Here is a 14,810-nt window from a genome sequence, read left to right on the forward strand (position 1 = left end):
TGCAATTTTGTGGCTCCAATATGCAAATACTAACCGCAGAAAATCCATTTTCAAACTGCATTAAGTGACTTGCTGATTGAGACTGCGACGGAGCTGTGTGGTTTTGTTACCCCAAACAGAGGGGAATAAGTAACCCTGACTCTGTTGGTGTACTACTGCCTGGATATAAAAACAGCTGAAACCAGCAGAGACTAAATGGCAACCTGCCAAACCGTTCGACAGAGGCAGTCTTGTCCTTTAATCTGTAAATAGCAGAGACATCCATGAGTTGATGTCTGGAAGCCCCGCCAATGTAACGTGTAAAGACGCACTTCCACAATTGGAAAATGGAGATGGCCTAAGAGGTCATCAAGCCACTGGCTTGCTGACTGTAGCGTCTTGTCGTTACAAGGCGTGACTGTTTTATACCACCGCCTTGAAAAGACTGAAGTCTAAAGGGATTAAACGCCAGACCAAAGTATTTCCATTTTGATACTGGATGCGGTAATAGCTGAATATCAAATTTAGGACCAACAAGCTCTGGCCTTGTCGCGCTTAAACTAGCGACGATGAAAAGTGAGAATCGAAGTAACCGGCGTTAGCAGAAGCTTTACAGATATACTCTGCAGCTTCTCTTGATCGTCATTGTTTCCATACATAGAGTCTAGTGACCCCAATGTATCTTTTGACACAGACGCATTTACCAATGGCGGATCGCGTCATTTTGGAAACGATTAAATAGTGGTTAGAGTCTCTCAGTCTCTGTAAAAATGGAGACATTGCCTCACTGGGATTTAGCAATGTATGGTTGTCAAAAAACCCCGCACTATCTGAGTGCTGGTCTAATGTACCCTTCTCACTCGTAGTTATCGGTGTGAGATTTGACATAGAATCGTGCATTAAATTATAAGACCAGTTAAATAAACACCCTGGTACCCAAAGGGAAATTGGCCCTTTGGAAAGACTGTCCTTTGTTAGAGCTGGCGGAGTAACTTCCGAGACTCCGATGTTACCGCTCTTTTAATTTGAATTGCCAATGCTTAACATAGGATCTTTAAACTTATTTTTAGTCTGCGCTAGAGCCTTACTCGCTATGCAGACAGACACCACAATAGGCAACGGACAGACACTTGCACGACTTATTGAAGTTATTATGTGTCATATATATATATGAAACTCATGGTTGTTTCTCTCTACGGAAATCTGTAGTAAAAAGCGAAAGATTTATTCGATCTGAAGAGAAACCAGAGTATTCTTTATGTGAAAAGCAGTTCACATGGGCATGTGAAACCCGAACCAAATTCCCACTAACACCCCTGCGCCTCTGGTGGCTTAGAGATGTAGGGCAGGAATGTTCCAGAATTACAAACTGGAAAAACAACAGGAAGCATGGTTAAAATGGCCCCTTTGCCATGCTGACTGTGATAATCACAGAACAAGTTACAATTGTTCCGTGTTAATATAGCCTCTTATAATCACAGTATGGGTACAACACATGCTCTATGAATAAATATATATATATATATATATATATATATATATATATATATATATATATATATATAGGTTCAATAGCCTATGATAATTACAGACATTAATATATGCTCTATAGCCTATTATACAGCATTAATATAGGCTCAATAGCCTATTATACAGTGATAATCATATACATTAATATAGGCTCAATAGCCTATTATACAGCAATAATATAGGCTCAATAGCCTATTATACAGTGATAATCTCACAGTTATACATGATTAGGCTCATATCACAGGACAGGTTATAATACATGTCTGCATTATTTACTGTCACATATAGCTACATAACTGCTGTTTATATAGGTATTTTACATACCCTTTCCGCAGTGAGCCGCCAGATTCCACCGCCCCCCTTCCCCCCTGTAACGCTGTGTCTTCTCAGGAAAGGCCGGGAAGACTTGCAGTGAGGCTTGCAGGGAGGCTGGTATTAATCTGCGGTGCTGGGCGGCTGGACGGAGCAGCGGCCCGGTTGTCACCATGTTAACGCTGTTAGTGAGCGTCTGCGGGTGAATGTGCTGGGCGGTTGGACGGAGCGGCTGGGACGGGCGGACGTAGCGCTGCCGTCTGGAGCGAGTCTCAGACGTAGCGGCTGGGCGCTGTGGCGGGCGGTGCGTGGCAGCGGCATTCACTCTGACCCACCTAGCGGGGCGGCAGCCTGCGCTGACCGCCCCGTTCCCCAGCTTACCTTTCTCCTATTCAAGGCTGCGACGGGGCTTCTCTGTGTAAGCTCCGTCCAGCTTTCAAGTCATCTTGTTCCTGGCTGCGACGGGGCTTCTTTCTGTAAGCTCCGTCCAGCTTGTTCCTGGCTGTGACGGGGCTTCTTTCTGTAAGCTCCGTCCAGCTTGTTCCTGGCTGTGACGGGGCTTCTTCTGTAAGCTCCGTCCAGCTCTTTGATCATTTCTTCCTGGCTGTGACGGGGCTTCTTTCTGTAAGCTCCGTCCAGCTGTTGCAGGAGACACTGCCTGTGGCTGTGAGGGTGCTCTTTGTGAGGACCGACACGCCATGCGCTGCCCTGCAGCGGCACCATCCCGGACCCATGTTTTTCCAGAAACTGGGAAGGGATGTGCTAAGTGTAAAAATTAAAAATTAAAAAGTCAAAATGAAAAATTAATAAAATCTTCCATCCAAGTGTGGGAATCCCACAAGCCGATGTTAGTGCTTTGAGCACAGAAAAAACACTGGGTTCGTACACTGAGGTACTCTGGGATATGGAGGGGTGGAGAGTTCTAAATTTAAATATTTAGTGCCTTTGTTCTGCTACGCCGTCCATATCCCAAGAGTACTCCAGTGACCCCTAGTGGATGAAAAAGAAAATAAGAATTTACTTACCGATAATTCTATTTCTCGGAGTCCGTAGTGGATGCTGGGGTTCCTGAAAGGACCATGGGGAATAGCGGCTCCGCAGGAGACAGGGCACAAAAAGTAAAGCTTTACGATCAGGTGGTGTGTACTGGCTCCTCCCCCTATGACCCTCCTCCAAGCCTCAGTTAGGTACTGTGCCCGGACGAGCGTACACAATAAGGAAGGATTTTGAATCCCGGGTAAGACTCATACCAGCCACACCAATCACACTGTACAACCTGTGATCTGAACCCAGTTAACAGTATGATAACAGCGGAGCCTCTGAAAAGATGGCTCACAACAATAATAACCCGATTTTTGTAACTATGTACAAGTATTGCAGACAATCCGCACTTGGGATGGGCGCCCAGCATCCACTACGGACTCCGAGAAATAGAATTATCGGTAAGTAAATTCTTATTTTCTCTATCGTCCTAGTGGATGCTGGGGTTCCTGAAAGGACCATGGGGATAATACCAAAGCTCCCAAACGGGCGGGAGAGTGCGGATGACTCTGCAGCACCGAATGAGAGAACTCCAGGTCCTCCTTAGCCAGGGTATCAAATTTGTAGGATTTTACAAACGTGTTTGCCCCTGACTAAATAACCGCTCGGCAAAGTTGTAAAGCCGAGACCCCTCGGGCAGCCGCCCAAGATGAGCCCACCTTCCTTGTGGAATGGGCATTTACATATTTTGGCTGTGGCAGGCCTGCCACAGAATGTGCAAGCTGAATTGTATTACACATCCAACTAGCAATAGTATGCTTAGAAGCAAGAGCACCCAGTTTGTTGGGTGCATACAGGATAACAGCAAGTCAGTTTTCCTGACTCCAGCCGTCCTTGAACATATTTTCAGGGCCCTGACAACATCTAGCAACTTGGAGTCCTCCAAGTCCCTAGTAGGTGCAAGGCACCACAATAAGCTGGTTCAGGTGAAACACTGACACCACCTTAGGGAGAGAACTGGGGACGAGTCCGCAGCTCTGCCCTGTCCGAATGGACAAACAGATATGGGCTTTTTTGAGAAAAAACCACCAATTTGACACTCGCCTGGTCCAGGCCAGGGCCAAGAGCATGGTCACTTTTCATGTGAGATGCTTCAAATCCACAGATTTGACTGGTTTTAAACCAATGTGATTTGAGGAATCCCAGAACTACGTTGAGATCCCACAGTGCCACTGGAGGCACAAAAGGGGGTTGTATATGCAATACTCCCTTGACAAACTTCTGGACTTCAGGAACTGAAGCCAATTCTTTCTGGAAGAAAATCGACAGGGCCGAAATTTGAACCTTAATGGACCCCAATTTGCGGCCCATAGACACTCCTGTTTGCAGGAAATGCAGGAAACGACCGAGTTGAAATTTCTTTGTGGGGCCATCCTGGCCTCACACCACGCAACATATTTTCGCCACATGTGGTGATAATGTTGTGCGGTCACCTCCTTTCTGGCTTTGACCAGGGTAGGAATGACCTCTTCCGGAATGCCTTTTTCCCTTAGGATCCGGCGTTCCACCGCCATGCCGACAAACGCAGCTGCGGTAAGTCTTGGAACAGACATGGTACTTGCTGAAGCAAATCCCTTCTTAGCAGCAGAGGCCATAAGACCTCTGTAAGCATCTCTTGAAGTTCCGGGTACCAAGTCCTTCTTGGCCAATCCGGAGCCATGAGTATAGTTCTTACTCCTCTACGTCTTATAATTCTCAGCACCTTAGGTATGAGAAGCAGAGGAGGGAACACATACACCGACTGGTACACCCACGGTGTTACCAGAACGTCCACAGCTATTGCCTGAGGGTCTCTTGACCTGGCGCAATACCTGTCCCGTTTTTTGTTCAGACGGGACGCCATCATGTCCACCTTTGGTATTTCCCAACGGTTTACAATCATGTGGAAAAAACTTCCCGATGAAGTTTCCACTCTCCCGGGTGGAGGTCGTGCCTGCTGAGGAAGTCTGCTTCCCAGTTTCCATTCCCGGGATGAAACACTGCTGACAGTGCTATCACATGATTTTCCGCCCAGCGAAAAGTCCTTGCAGTTTTTGCCATTGCCCTCCTGCTTCTTGTGTCGCCCTGTCTGTTTACGTGGGCGACTGCCGTGATGTTTTTCCCACTGGATCAATACCGGCTGACCTTGAAGCAGAGGTCTTGCTAAGCTTAGAGCATTATAAATTTACCCTTAGCTCCAGTATATTTATGTGGAGAAAAGTCTCCAGACTTGATCACACTCCCTGGAAATTTTTTCCTTGTGTGACTGCTCCCCAGCCTCTCGGGCTGGGCTCCGTGGTCACCAGCATCCAATCCTGAATGCCGAATCTGCGGCCCTCTAGAAGATGAGCACTCTATAACCACCACAGGAGAGACACCCTTGTCCTTGGATATAGGGTTATCCGCTGATGCATCTGAAGATGCGATCCGGACCATTTGTCCAGCAGATCCCACTGAAAAGTTCTTGCGTGAAATCTGCCGAATGGAATTGCTTCGTAGGAAGCCACCATTTTTACCAGGACCCTTGTGCAATGATGCACTGTTTTTAGGAGGTTCCTGACTAGCTCGGATAACTCCCTGGCTTTCTCTTCCGGGAGAAACACCTTTTTCTGGACTGTGTCCAGAATCATCCCTAGGCACAGCAGACGTGTCGTCGGGATCAGCTGCGATTTTGGAATATTTAGAATCCACCCGTGCTGTTGTAGCAGTATCCGAGATAGTGCTACTCCGACCTCCAACTGTTCCCTGGACTATGCCCTTATCAGGAGATCGTCCAAGTAAGGGATAATTAAGACGCCTTTTCTTCGAAGAAGAATCATCATTTCGGCCATTACCTTGGTAAAGACCCGGGGTGCCGTGGACAATCCAAACGGCAGCGTCTGAAACTGATAGTGACAGTTCTGCACCACGAACCTGAGGTACCCTTAGTGAGAAGGGCAAATTTGGGACATAGAGGTAAGCATCCCTGATGTCCCGGGACACTATATAGTCCCCTTCTTCCTGGTTCGTTATCACTGCTCTGAGTGACTCCATCTTGATTTGAACCTTTGTAAGTGTTCAAAAATTTTTTAGAATAAGTCTCACCTAGCCTTCTGGCTTCAGTACCACAATATAGTGTGGAATAATACCCCTTTTCTTGTAGTAGGAGAGGTAATTTAATTATCACCTGCTGGGAATACAGCTTGTGAATTTTTTCCCATACTGCCTCCTTGTCGGAGGGAGACCTTGGTAAAGCAGACTTCAGGAGCCTGCGAAGGGGAAACGTCTCGACATTCCAATCTGTACCCCTGGGATACTACTTGTAGGATCCAGGGGTCCTGTACGGTCTCAGCGCCATGCTGAGAACTTGTCAGAAGCGGTGGAACGCTTCTGTTCCTGGGAATGGGCTGCCTGCTGCAGTCTTCTTCCCTTTCCTCTATCCCTGGGCAGATATGATCTTATAGGGACGAAAGGACTGAGGCTGAAAAGACGGTGTCTTTTTCTGCAGAGATGTGACTTAGGGTAAAAACGGTGGATTTTCCAGCAGTTGCCGTGGCCACCAGGTCCGATGGACCGACCCCAAATAACTCCTCTTCCTTTATACGGCAATACACCTTTGTGCCGTTTGGAATCTGCATCACCTGACCACTGTCGTGTCCATAACATCTTCTGGCAGATATGGACATCGCATTTACTCTTGATGCCAGAGTGCAAATATCCCTCTGTGCATCTCGCATATATAGAAATGCATCCTTCAAATGCTCTATAGTCAATAAAATACTGTCCCTGTCAAGGGTATCAATATTTTTAGTCAGGGAATCCGACCAAGCCACCCCAGCTCTGCACATCCAGGCTGAGGCGATCGCTGGTCGCAGTATAACACCAGTATGTGTGTATATACTTTTTATGATATTTTCCAGCCTCCTGTCAGCTGGTCCTTGAGGACGGCCCTATCTATAGACGGTACCGCCACTTGTTTTGATAAGCGTGTGAGCGCCTTAGCCACCCTAAGGGGTGTTTCCCAACGCGCACTAACTTCTGGCGGGAAAGGGTATACCGCCCCTAATTTTCTATCGGGGGGAACCCACGCATCATCACACACTTTATTTAATTTATCTGATTCAGGAAAAACTACGGTAGTTTTTTCACATCCCACATAATACCCTCTTTTGTGGTACTTGTAGTATCAGAAATATGTAACACCTCCTTCATTGCCTTTAACGTGTGGCCCTAATAAGGAATACGTTTGTTTATTCACCGTCGACACTGGATTCAGTGTCCCTGTCTGTGTCTGTGTCGACCGACTAAAGTAAACGGGCGTTTTAAAACCCCTGACGGTGTTTTTGAGACGTCTGGACCGGTACTAATTGTTTGTCGGCCGTCTCATGTCGTCAACCGACCTTGCAGCGTGTTGACATTATCACGTAATTCCCTAAATAAGCCATCCATTCCGGTGTCGACTCCCTAGAGAGTGACATCACCATTACAGGCAATTGCTCCGCCTCCTCACCAACATCGTCCTCATACATGTCGACACACACGTACCGACACACAGCACACACACAGGGAATGCTCTGATAGAGGACAGGACCCACTAGCCCTTTGGAGAGACAGAGGGAGAGTTTGCCAGCACACACCAAAAACGCTATAATTATATAGGGACAACCTTATATAAGTGTTTTCCCTTATAGCATCTTTATTATATATTTCTAACGCCAAATTAGTGCCCCCCCTCTCTGTTTTAACCCTGTTTCTGTAGTGCAGTGCAGGGGAGAGCCTGGGAGCCTTCCCTCCAGCCTTTCTGTGAGGGAAAATGGCGCTGTGTGCTGAGGAGATAGGCCCCGCCCCTTTTTCGGCGGCCTCGTCTCCCGCTCTTAACGGATTCTGGCAGGGGTTAAATATCTCCATATAGCCTCCGGAGGCTATATGTGAGGTATTTTTAGCCAGAATAGGTTTTCATTTGCCTCCCAGGGCGCCCCCCTCCCAGCGCCCTGCACCCTCAGTGACTGCCGTGTGAAGTGTGCTGAGAGGAAAATGGCGCACAGCTGCAGTGCTGTGCGCTACCTTTAGAAGACTGAGGAGTCTTCTGCCGCCGATTCTGGACCTCTTCTTACTTCAGCATCTGCAAGGGGGCCGGCGGCAAGGCTCCGGTGACCATCCAGGCTGTACCTGTGATCGTCCCTCTGGAGCTGATGTCCAGTAGCCAAGAAGCCAATCCATCCTGCACGCAGGTGAGTTCACTTCTTCTCCCCTAAGTCCCTCGTTGCAGTGATCCTGTTGCCAGCAGGACTCACTGTAAAATAAAAAACCTAAGCTAAACTTTTCTAAGCAGCTCTTTAGGAGAGCCACCTAGATTGCACCCTTCTCGGCCGGGCACAAAAATCTAACTGAGGCTTGGAGGAGGGTCATAGGGGGAGGAGCCAGTACACACCACCTGATCGTAAAGCTTTACTTTTTGTGCCCTGTCTCCTGCGGAGCCGCTATTCCCCATGGTCCTTTCAGGAACCCCAGCATCCACTAGGACGATAGAGAAATGTAGTGTTCATGCTAGCACCCTTCACCTGTCACAAGCCATGCAGTTTCTCTTACAGATCAGAGTGTGCTAGAAGCATAAGAGAGCGATACCCTAGGCAGGAAAGAGGAACTGCACGGGTTGTGCAAGGTGCTAGAATGCACACTAGAAACGTGCATTGCAACATTGCCAATCCATAGACATCTATGATCCCAACTTCAGATTCTAGGACAAATATAATAGCCCACAATTTGCAGGAACCAGCGCAATTCCAGTGGGATAGTGTGTAGATTTAAAGTGGCAAGTAGTTTAAACCAGGTTGATTTTGTCTTTAAATTAATTGGCCTTTTGAATCTAAAAACTATAGTGCCGGCTCCCACAATTTGCAGGTTATTACATTTGGCCTTCTGCCTCTTTGCTGTTCAGCTATCAAAACTAAGTGAAGAAGAAATAGAATTAAAGTGAAGTACACAAGCCATAAGGATTGGGACTATCCTAACCCCATTCTTCCAGGTAAATAAAAAAATAAATAAAAAAAGTGCATATAGTAATACACTCTATAATGATATGTCACTGACCTGTAACCTGCTTAAGTCTTCAAGGTCTTTCTGAGAAGACTGCAGACCCTCCGGAGTTTTACAGGAGCCCTGTTCATAGTCACTGATCTGTCTGGAGAGTCTCATGATCACTTCATCTTTTGCTTGGATTGTCTCCATCATCATGCTGAGCTGCTCCTTCAGCTCTGTGACACTGCACTTATGGTCCTCAATCTCCTGATGAAGACGCTCCTTCTCCAGAGTCGCCTTCTCCAGCAGGAGGCTCAGTTCCCGAACCTGATCATCTTTTTGCTGCAGCAATTTCATTTGGTCTTTAGAAAGCCTATCGGTGAAAGGGCTGGCAAAATATTTATCATACTGGGATGACCTCAAGGATTGCTGCAAAAGCTTTACAAGCTCCTGGGGGGGAAACAATTAGACATTTTTAGAACAAATTGTAAAAAAAAAATTAAACACATACATATACACACATACACATACATACATACATACATACATACATACATACATACATACATACATACATAGTATAAAAAATTATGATGATGATGATTATTATTATTTTTTTATTGTAAAAGTAGGCCAGTATCAAACTGTTCAACATGCACAAAACTGTGACCCCAAACAATATGAATTTGTGGGGTCACAGTTTCAGCATGCAGAGTCCTGGGTTATGAACCACTGCTGCGCTTTTTTGTGTACACACGGTGAGATCCTTGCTATGCCCAATTTTAACTATGCGATTTCCCTTGAACTCCCCTAGAGCCCAGAAGCATAGATTTTGATCATCTGTGCTTATGATTTTGTCTATGTACGATTTTGACTAAGTGCCAATTTTGACTATACTGTGTACTAGATAGTACACTAGATAGTCAAGATTTACTTTTCAAAAAAAGGGGGTTGAGGTAGAATACTGCGCGGTATAGACTGTAGCTAAAAACACAGGGTACCAGCGCTGGCTGTAAAAATTATAAAAAAAGACGGTTTGCTGAATATAAAATAACAATTTATTAAACCATTAAAAAACAGGAATCGATTCTTATAATCTAATAAATAACACTTGTGATCATAATCTCTCCCTGGATGAGATATATTAAAAGTCCACTGTTCCTGAGGAAGCTGGATCACTCTGTTGCCAGCGAAACACGTTGAGCTTACTTACCTACCTGGATACCACTCTCCGACATTACATTGGGACTCTGACACTTTTGGCTACAATTGGACACTGCTCCTATCACTGGGAAATTACTACAAACAAAGACCGATCCACACCTGCAGCTAGCAATGGACTCTTCCTAAAGCTGATGCTATCATATACATCTACTGTGGAACTGGTAATTATTTCTGCTACAGTGAATGCCATCTGGAGATTGTCCTAGCCTTAACAACATATGTCTCAGAGAACAGTGGACTTTTAATATATCTCATCCAGGGAGAGATTATGATCACAAGTGTTATTTATTAGATTATAGGAATCGATTCCTGTTTTTTAATGGTTTAATACATTGTTATTTTATATTCAGCAAACCGTCTTTTTAGAATTTTTACAGCCAGCGCTGGTACCCTGTGTTTTTTCTTCTTTAGTATATTGGGGAACTGACCATCCCCTTACCAGCTGTTGCTGACTGCGCACTTACATATTCTTTATTTCATAGACTGTAGCTAGCCTGGGGGTGGTCACAGGGCTCCCCTGTTGGGCCCAAGTCAGAAACAGATGCGTACAAGAAAGGGAGACCACTCCTATTTGGCGCTAGTCAGCTTACATCCACATGAGATACTGTGATATAGCCAAAACTTAATTAAAAATAAGGCATGTGTCAAGTGTAGTAAAAACAAGTTAAAGTTTTAATTTAAACAGACACTTTTTTAAAACATGACACTTAAATTGGGGTGGTCTTCAGTATGCCAGCGGTCGGGCTCCCGGCGACCAGCATACCGGCGCCGGGAGCCCGACAGCCGGCATACCGACACCTATTCTCCCTCGTGGGGGTCCACGACCCCCCTGGAGGGAGACTAAAATAGTGTGGCGCGCGTAGCGCGCCACCGTGCCCATAGCGCGGCGAGCGCAGCGAGCCCACAAGGGGCTCATTTGCGCTCGCCACACTGTTGGTAAGCCGGCGGTCGGGCTGCCGGCGCCGGTATGCTGGTCGCCGGGAGCCCGACCGCCGGCATATCGTAGTGAACCCCTTAAATTGAACAAGAGTGAATAACATAGGGAATCCTACCAAGATGGTGGCCGGAGCCGCAGGTGTAATATGCAAGGTATACCCGGGAAAGATACCCTGCATAAGGCTCCGGAAGGCGAGAATTCCCTGTGGAATGAACCGAGTCCAAAACAGTCCTTGGTAGTCCGGGGCGCTGGTAGGCAGACACCAACGCGTTTCGGGAGGTATACCTTGCATATTACACCTGCGGCTCCGGCCACCATCTTGGTAGGATTCCCTATGTTATTCACTCTTGTTCAATTTAAGTGTCATGTTTTAAAAAAGTGTCTGTTTAAATTAAAACTTTAGCTTGTTTTTACTACACTTGACACATGCCTTATTTTTAATTAAGTTTTGGCTATATCACAGTATCTCATGTGGATGTAAGCTGACTAACGCCAAATAGGAGTGGTGTCCCTTTCTTGTACGCATCTAGTCAAGATTTACTTGCCTGCACAGTTTATCTAGCCTTACGATACCAATCCCACGGGAGCGCACATCGGGATCGAATCTGTATTGCAAGCTGCCTAATGGTGTATACACACGGTGAGATATTTTCTTATGATTTTGACTATATAGTCAAAATCGTAAGAAAAGTTAGTGCAGATCGCAAGGTGAAAGTCACCTTGCGATCCCAATACGCAGTCGGCATCGTAAGCCTAGATAGACTGTGCAGGCAAGTCAATTTTGACTCTCTCATAGAAAAGATAGTCAAAATTGACATACTGTAGTTAGTATTGCATGCACACTCATTATGTGCTTGCGATACCAACCTAGCCCGTCGCATTGTGAGAATCAGGGTTACCCCGAATCTCACTGTGTGTATGCACCTTAACACCTTGAGATATGCACTAACTTTCCTTAAGATTTTGACTATATCTCACCGTGTGCACACACCATTAGAGAAATACTTTGTGAAAATATTATGTAGAAGTGAAATTCTTCTTAAAGTTAACAAATATTTAAAAATAAAATAAATATCAAATAGAATGCATGTATAAAATATACATTTATTTTAATCCAAAATAGAAAAGGTCAATATTATAGACTATTTGTATTAATCCTGTAAATTTACTGAAGTGTCAATAACCCATCAGTGATCAAACCTTGTGTCGGTAAAAATAGGATTTTAATTACCTACCAGTAAATCCTTTTCTCGTAGTCCGTAGGGATGCTGGGGTCCATTTAGTATCATGGGGTATAGACTGGTCCTTTGGGTGCCAGTGGCACTTTAAAGGGTATATGCAATTGCGGTCGAATTCCGGCTGGAATTCAACCGTTTTTGGATTCGACACAATTCGACAGTTGAATCCCGGCCGCCGGGACCCGAATTCGACATATTCAATAAAAAACGGATTCGACAGTCCCGCAGTCGAAAAACGGACCAATTGACGAATAGTGTGCGTCCTGGATTCGACTTCATGGACGGCACAAAAGTGTTCAATAATCTTGAAAAAAAAATGCGTGGGGTCCCCCCTCCTAAGCATAACCATGACAGGGGATCCCCCGTATTTTAATAACCAGCACCCCGCTCTGCGCCTGGTCCTGGTGCCAAAAACATGGGGGACAAAACAAGTAGGGGTCCCCCGTATTTTTCACACCAGCACCGGGCTCCACTAGTCAGAGAGATAATGCCACAGCCGGGGGACACTTTTATATAGGTCCCTGCGGCCCTGGCATTAAATCACTAACTAGTCACCCCTGGACGGGGTACCCTGGAGGAGTGGGGACCCCTTAAATCAAGGGGTCCCCCCCTCCAGCCACCCAAGGGCCAGGGGTGAAGCCCGAGGCTGTCCCCCCCCCATCCAAGGGCGGCGGGGGCTGATAGCCTTGTGTCAAAAAAAAGAATGTTGTTTTTGTAGCAGAACTACAATTCCCAGCAAGCCTCCCCCGCAAGCTGGTACTTGGAGAACCACAAGAACCAGCATGCGGGGGGGGGGGGGGGGGGGGGGGGGGGGGCGCTGGTACCTGTAGTTCTACTGCAAAAAAATACCGAAATAAAAACAGTACACACGCACCGTGACAGTATAACTTTATTACATACATGCACACCAACATACACACATACTTACCTATGTTGACACGAAGTGTCGGTCCCCTTCTCCACGTAGAATCCACGGGGTACCTGTAAATAAAATTATACTCAACAATCCAGTGTAGATCAGTCCTCTTCTTGTTTGTAATCCACGTACTTGGCAAAATAAAAAAACGGAAACCACGGACCACGCACTGAAAGGGGTCCCATGTTTACACATGGGACCCCTTTCCCCGACTGCCGGGACCCCCCGTGACTGCCGTCAAAGAGGGTCCCTTCAGCCAATCAGGGAGTGCCACGTCGTGGCACTCTCCTGATTGGCTGTGCGCGTCTGAGCTGTCAGGCGGCGCACTCTAGATACACTGTAGCACATAGGCGCTCCTTGGTATCCAATGGTGGGAACTTTGCGGTCAGCGGTTGACCGCAAGGTTATGTGGGGTCACCCTCGCGGTCAACCTGACACCTAACTGACTTTTCAAACAATTGAATATCCCCCTATGGGTGTCGTGGACACACACGAGTGGGAATAGTCCCTGTTGGTTGGCATGCCAACCATCGGGATAGTTAGTGTGGGATATAGGTGTAGGTACTGTGATCGCCAGTCACATAACTACATCCTGATCCCGAGGGGTTCTGATGTATAGATAGAGTCTAGATACTCAATATGTCAACATCATATGGTCGACATGGCAATAGTCAAGACAAGCTTTCGGGGGTTTTCACCTATTTTTTGACATTTTGCTTGATTTAGTATCCACGGTAACTACGATTAGAAGTAGTAAGTTGCCGAAGCGTGGCGAGTGAAGTGAGGGTATACGTTTGCAATAATTGTGGCCACATATGTTGAAACATATAAAATGACCAAAAAAAACAAAAAAACTTGTTGACCATTTCCCTGCCGACCTTTGACCCTGTCTAACGACCTAATGACTGTCTAATTTATGTGGATTTTCTATACCACACCCATTCCAAGACTTACTACTGAACAAGATCATTTTCTTACTGTGAAATAATTTTGCAATGAAAACTTCTCAGCACAGCATTAACTTTCCCCAGCCATCAATATTAGACATATGTGCCAATCCTTTACACAAAGGTATACGGGGTATTCAATTAGTGAAGTTTTTTGGTCGGTATTTGGCAGAATTCAAGTTCGACCTATTCAATGCCCATGCCGTTTTTTCGACTGGTTGAAAAATCCGGCACGGGCTAAAACCATGTGGATCAGCAAATTCGCCGCCGACACACATGGTTTGTTGAATTTGCAGGCATTTTTTGCCCGCTATTGAATACACATAGGTTGAATTAGTGCAGATTTTCCGACTGTCAGAAAATTCCTCACTGATTGAATATCCCCCATAGCGTTCACAAGGGTCCACGACACCCTCCTTTCCCTTCTCCTGATTATTTTAATATACGAAGTCGGATGACGAAACGCGTATGGGCGTGGTCTGACGTACGGATTCTGAATTACGAATGCTGATTTGCACTGTGGGGTAATTTCATGCTGGTTATACAAGCGGTGGTTTAACCGCCTTTTATGGTACGGGTTTTTGCTTGTTCACCGTCCTGGACGTTTTTTTTTTTTTTTTTTTAAACTCTTTATTTATAATAGGAGAAACAATCAAAAGTGCGAAATACAATTAGGCGTATAACAAAATACAAAAGGTTCTCCTAAAAAA

The 14,810-nt window shown here is 45.8% G+C and overlaps 1 protein-coding gene and 1 non-coding gene across 2 annotated transcripts in view; both read right to left on the minus strand.

The window, feature by feature from the left end:
- The window catches only part of LOC134932265 (TBC1 domain family member 2B-like), a 95,994-nt gene that overhangs the window by 59,646 nt on the left and 21,538 nt on the right, over positions 1-14,810 (minus strand). The window contains exon 4 of the mRNA XM_063926551.1: positions 8,911-9,288. Within this exon, the coding sequence (XP_063782621.1) occupies positions 8,911-9,288 (378 nt within the window). The remainder of the gene's footprint in view (positions 1-8,910; positions 9,289-14,810) is intronic.
- On the minus strand, positions 1,117-1,232 carry LOC134938736 (U5 spliceosomal RNA). The gene has a single exon (XR_010181231.1). It is a non-coding gene; the product is annotated as a U5 spliceosomal RNA (small nuclear RNA).

Source organism: Pseudophryne corroboree, chromosome 6, assembly GCF_028390025.1.
Source record: "Pseudophryne corroboree isolate aPseCor3 chromosome 6, aPseCor3.hap2, whole genome shotgun sequence".
In the NCBI taxonomy this organism is placed as follows: Eukaryota; Metazoa; Chordata; class Amphibia; order Anura; family Myobatrachidae; genus Pseudophryne; species Pseudophryne corroboree.